We start from the raw sequence: 6,002 nt of genomic DNA on the forward strand, positions 1-6,002 counted from the left end.
CTTCTCGTAACGGTTGATCTCATTTGGTTTGTGTGTGTGTGTGCGCGTGCAGGGGGAGGAGAGCTTGTATGCAAGTGTGCTGTGTATCTTCATAAAGAGCAGTGTCTGACCGTGAGTGTGCGTCTTGCCCTGAAGATTAACCTCTGATCCTTTCTGTCCACCTTCTGGAAGAACATCATGATCGTCAGCACTCTGATTCTCCTCTTCACTCTTCCTGGTGAGGCCGTTCATCAGTCATGTCGATTTAGAAACATGAGCTCGAGCACCTGAAGTTTTCTGTTGAGAAAAATAATATCTCTTTTACTTTAATATCATCTAATATCACAATGTGTTCTTTTCCAGCAGGTCTGGAAACTCTTGTGCTTACACAGGAGAAAGTGATGTCTGTAAAAGCAGGAGAGCATGTTAAGATTTCCTGCAGATCAGACGCTTCTAGAGATTGGGTTTTAAGATGGTACCAACAAAAACCAGGAAAAGTTCCAACCTTCTTGCTCCGTGATAGCACCAGAGCAAGTGGACTGCCAAGTCGATTTACTTACAGTGGCTCTGGATCACAAGAATATCTGCATATTAACGGTGTTGAGGCTGAAGATGAAGCCGTCTATTACTGTGCTTGCCACAACTGTGTGGGAACCGGCACGGTGCTGCAGTTTATTGACCCTCTCGTACAAAAACCCCAACACGACCTAAACTGGACATAAATCAGTCTAAAACACTCACAGTTCTACACACACACACTCTGTAGTGTTCAGTATGAGCACGGTCATGAGTTCTGCACCACTTCCTGTCCCAATGATGGTCATTTTGTCCTGTTTAGTGTGTTTAAGTTCTATAGTCGTGATCACTGAAGTGTTCAGTGCGAGCAGAAGCAGTGTGAGGTTTTTGTACTGAGCTCTAACACTGTGCTACACTGCAGTTTTCGGCGGAGGCACTGAAGTGTCTTTCGGTGAGTAAAATCTTATTTGTTTTCATTTTTATTTACACAGATTGTTTAAGTAGACCTGAACATAAATAAATATATCATTAAATACTGTTATAAATGTGACGGTTATCAATAGTGGACACGATTGGTGGACATTTTTGTACTTTTACACACACTTCTACTTTTCATTTCTTTTATAAATAATGTCATATTTCTGTTTTTATAGTATATAGCTTTCCAAATAATATTTTAAACTCCAAACAACAACAAAAAAGATCCTAAAAAAAATCAGGAAATGCTAAAAGTGTAGGGGTTTGCACTCCGAAACTACAGATGAGCACGGGGGGATTATTTCCTGACTTTCCCGTGATTTTTAAACCGAAAGTTCTAGCTTTACGTCGGACTTTTACAAAGTGCTGATACTGGAGACTCCTTCTATAAAGATCAAAGAAAAGTCTCCTCACACGAAGCTTCACCAGTTACACACGCTTTAATCTGTTTCTGTGGGTTATGTGGAAGTTGTTACTATTGAAATTTGAACGTATTAGAACGAGAACATTAATAGAAACTTGTGATTTGTCCTGAAGAGGACTCTAGAGTCAGAGCAGCTGTTATAGAAAACTAATCAACACATTCTGACCAATTAGATTCGTGATATCGACAGCGCTCTGGTATAAATGATAGTTTTCCGTAATCGTTCGAGAACGATTTTTACAGAAAAATTATAAGAATATCATTATTGTTTATAACTTTATTCTCTCTCTCTCTCCTCCAGCTATTTCATCTCCTCCGTCCCTCGTTCTGCTGGCTCCCTCTCCGTCTCTCTCCTCAGGTGATGAAGTCAGGGTGGTTTGTCTGGCGCAGGGTTTCCGTCCTGACGGCGCCACCCTGTCCTGGTCTGATAACGGCGACGCTGTAGCGGGTGCCGAGGTGCAGACGAGCTCGTCCGAGCGTCAGTCTGACGGCACCTTCATCCAAAGCAGCATGCTGAAACTCAGCCCAGAGCGCTGGAGCTCCGGACGAACCTACACGTGCCACCTGAACCACCCGGCTCTGTCAGCACCGCTGAGTCAGAGCGCCAGCGCTGAAAAGTGCAGCTAGACGGCTGGAGAAATGGATGCGCTGCACGTGTAGTAATGTGGTCATCGGCATGGAGAGAGGAGAAAGTGATTCGATCATACGTTTTCTGAACAGCTGCTTTGCTTCATGTCTCAGTGTTTTCTACTCTGAGGTTTGCTGTGTTTCTGCTTGTTTTTAGAGACCATGTGGAATATTTCATGTTCCTGTAGATGCTTTGCTAATCACAACAGTTTTCCCCCAATAAAATGATGATAAGAGAAAATAGTGTATGGAACTCATTAAGACATATCTGAACATGGATTCAATTATTTAGTTTAAGCTCATATATTAAAAGAAAATAAATGAACTTACTGATAAATTGTTTTATTCTAACTTCATTTCAACTTTGAACTTAAGGTCAACCTAACAACGTCAAGACTTTGGAACACAACACTGAATTAACAGATTGCAAAAATAAAATTCTCAATAAGGGATGGGGAAAAAAGTTTTACAAAATGTATGCATTATTTTATGCAGTACATACAGTATTATTGATGTTTACTGATATTTCTTTTTTTAAGTCTCATTTTATGGAGATTACAGTTAAAAAAAGATATTTATATTCAGTATTTAATCCTTACACAATTTCCGTAAACACACCCCCACACCCACACACATTGTTGTTCACCTTGAACAGGACAAATATGTATATAATGTTCATTAGTGGTGTTTCCTTTACTGAAGATGAATCTTTATTTCATTCTATGGTGTAATATTTGTATGTTCCAGGAGAGGTTTATCAAAGTCTCCTTCTGGAATCCCAAGAGATCGAATTTACATACAGTTTCTGTTTAAGTTCCTTTTTTTAAATGAGCTCCTCTCCTCAGGTTTCAGTCTTTCTCTCACTTCTTTCTTTAGTAAGTAAAGATTAAACACTTCTGGGTGTGCTGTTTTAGGCAAATAATCAATGATCTTGTTTGGTGATGAAGTCTGAGGAACATGAACATGAGGCAGACTTACTACTATTACTCTGAAATCGATTATTTTCCAATAACAGCATGTCTGAAAATATTTTATTCCTCTTATTCTACAGCAGTTCGCCAATGATTCATGTATTATCCAGTCACACTTGCTTTTTATCTGTTTATAGTTACAGTTAATGTTGTGGAACATTTGCGAGACAACTTACAGCTTTTATTTATGTTACAGCAGCTATAAACGCTCGTTCCCTCACCGGTATCTATTTTATCTCAGTTCTTGCCGTTAATAAGACAAAAGCCTGAAAATTTCTATGTTGGAAAAACTTACTGACACTGGAGACTCCTTCCATGAACTGACTATTCTTAGAGCAGCTTATTTGCCCACTGCATTAAAAGGGAAAGCTTTGTGATAAATAACTACTGAAAATGAAATCTTTTAATATTTATTGTGTTTGTTTAGGCTGGTGATGGCTGATTCAAACATGAACGGCATGCAGTACAAGTCAGCAAAGTCAATGCAAATGTATTGCATGTTTTGTGTGTGTGTGTATGTGAACGCTCATGGAGGTGTGTCTTCTGTGAGTCCCTGCTATCACACACTGTTTATAAGGAGCAGTGTGTGAGTGTGTGCAGCTTGAGTCTGCTCTCAAAAGAAGCCCGAGTGTCTTTTCTCTCATTCTTTACAGACCTGAACATGATGCTCCTCAACACCGTCTCCCTCACCGCCATCTTGCTCACTCTCTCAGGTAACTTTAATCAAAATTTAAACCCATGTTCTAGTGCAGATTATTTTTATTTTTTTAAAAAAATCAGCTTCATCTAATGGCGGAGTTCATCGTAATCTCGTGTGATCTGTGAGCTTTAACAATGCTGCATTAGAAAAATGCGGGACTCAAAGTGTTCTGTTTGTTTGAACAGGTTTGGAAGCTCTTGTGTTGACTCAGGAGAAGGTGATATCTGTTCAGGCTGGGCAAAATGTGAAGATTCTCTGTTCACCCAGTACGGGTAGCTGGGCGATAACATGGTACCAACAAAAACCAGGAAAAGCTCCAACCTTCTTGCTTAGTGATAGCACCAGAGCAAGTGGACTGCCAAGTCGATTTACTTACAGTGAATCTGGATCACAAGAATATCTGCATATTAACGGTGTTGAGGCTGAAGATGAAGCCGTCTATTACTGTGCTTGCCACGGCTGTGTGGGAACCGGCACGGTGCTGCAGTTTATTGACCCTCTCGTACAAAAACCCCAACACGACCTAAACTGGACATAAATCAGTCTAAAACACTCACAGTTCTACACACACACACTCTGTAGTGTTCAGTATGAGCACGGTCATGAGTTCTGCACCACTTCCTGTCCCAATGATGGTCATTTTGTCCTGTTTAGTGTGTTTAAGTTCTATAGTCGTGATCACTGAAGTGTTCAGTGCGAGCAGAAGCAGTGTGAGGTTTTTGTACTGAGCTCTAACACTGTGCTACACTGCAGTTTTCGGCGGAGGCACTGAAGTGTCTTTCGGTGAGTAAAATCTTATTTGTTTTCATTTTTATTTACACAGATTGTTTAAGTAGACCTGAACATAAATAAATATATCATTAAATACTGTTATAAATGTGACGGTTATCAATAGTGGACACGATTGGTGGACATTTTTGTACTTTTACACACACTTCTACTTTTCATTTCTTTTATAAATAATGTCATATTTCTGTTTTTATAGTATATAGCTTTCCAAATAATATTTTAAACTCCAAACAACAACAAAAAAGATCCTTAAAAAAATCAGGAAATGCTAAAAGTGTAGGGGTTTGCACTCCGAAACTACAGATGAGCACGGGGGGATTATTTCCTGATTTTCCCGTGATTTTTAAACCGAAAGTTCTAGCTTTACGTCGGACTTTTACAAAGTGCTGATACTGGAGACTCCTTCTATAAAGATCAAAGAAAAGTCTCCTCACACGAAGCTTCACCAATTACACGCGCTTTAATCTGTTTATGTGGGTTATGTGGAAGTTGTTACTATTGAAATTTGAACGTATTAGAACGAGAACATTAATAGAAACTTGTGATTTGTCCTGAAGAGGACTCTAGAGTCAGAGCAGCTGTTATAGAAAACTAATCAACACATTCTGACCAATTAGATTCGTGATATCGACAGCGCTCTGGTATAAATGATAGTTTTCCGTAATCGTTCGAGAACGATTTTTACAGAAAAATTATAAGAATATCATTATTGTTTATAACTTTATTTTCTCTCTCTCTCCTCCAGCTATTTCATCTCCTCCGTCCCTCGTTCTGCTGGCTCCCTCTCCGTCTCTCTCCTCAGGTGATGAAGTCAGGGTGGTTTGTCTGGCGCAGGGTTTCCGTCCTGACGGCGCCACCCTGTCCTGGTCTGACAACGGCGACGCTGTAGCGGGTGCCGAGGTGCAGACGAGCTCGTCCGAGCGTCAGTCTGACGGCACCTTCGTCCAAAGCAGCATGCTGAAACTCAGCCCAGAGCGCTGGAGCTCCGGACGAACCTACACGTGCCACCTGAACCACCCGGCTCTGTCAGCACCGCTGAGTCAGAGCGCCAGCGCTGAGAAGTGCAGCTAGACGGCTGGAGAAATGGATGCGCTGCACGTGTAGTAATGTGGTCATCGGCATGGAGAGAGAAGAATATCATTTCCGTTGCACCTTTAAAGGCGCAGTGGAACATTTATCTGAAATTATATTCTGTAGTTTTTCATCAGCTTACTTCAATAAAATGATTTCCAAATAAAATATAGTAAGTGGAATTTATGTTCACACATTTATCTTCCCAACATTATTGTTTGCCACCAGTAAATACTGACTGCCCGTTTGATTGAAAACAAAAGGGTGTGGTCTCTGACTTTGGCCCAGTAATATACACTCACCGTCCACTTTAATAGGAACAGTTGTACTCCTTCCCATTCATGAATTAATATTGGTTTGAGTATGGGGAAATAAAGCTATTATGAAATAAATAACCACGCTTTACCTCAGTGCTGCGTGGAGAAGCATCTCAGAAAACACAACATGT

General features: G+C 40.5%; 1 protein-coding gene and 1 gene segment (V, D, J or C); both read left to right on the forward strand.

Annotated features, from left to right (window-relative positions):
- The first annotated feature begins 177 nt into the window (after window positions 1–177).
- On the forward strand, window positions 178–2,264 carry LOC108262917 (immunoglobulin lambda constant 7-like). The segment is given in 2 exon segments: window positions 178–217; window positions 1,698–2,264. Coding segments are annotated over 2 exon segments (366 nt in total).
- A 134-nt stretch (window positions 2,265–2,398) lies between these two features.
- Window positions 2,399–5,729, forward strand: LOC108263319 (immunoglobulin lambda-1 light chain). Its single transcript, XM_047154412.2, has 3 exons — window positions 2,399–3,707; window positions 3,880–4,192; window positions 5,233–5,729. The coding sequence occupies exons 1-3, from the start codon at window positions 3,656–3,658 to the stop codon at window positions 5,552–5,554; spliced, it is 687 nt and encodes a 228-aa protein (XP_047010368.1). The 5' UTR covers window positions 2,399–3,655; the 3' UTR covers window positions 5,555–5,729.
- The last annotated feature ends 273 nt before the right edge of the window (window positions 5,730–6,002 follow it).

Source organism: Ictalurus punctatus, chromosome 3, assembly GCF_001660625.3.
Source record: "Ictalurus punctatus breed USDA103 chromosome 3, Coco_2.0, whole genome shotgun sequence".
Lineage (NCBI taxonomy): Eukaryota > Metazoa > Chordata > Actinopteri > Siluriformes > Ictaluridae > Ictalurus > Ictalurus punctatus.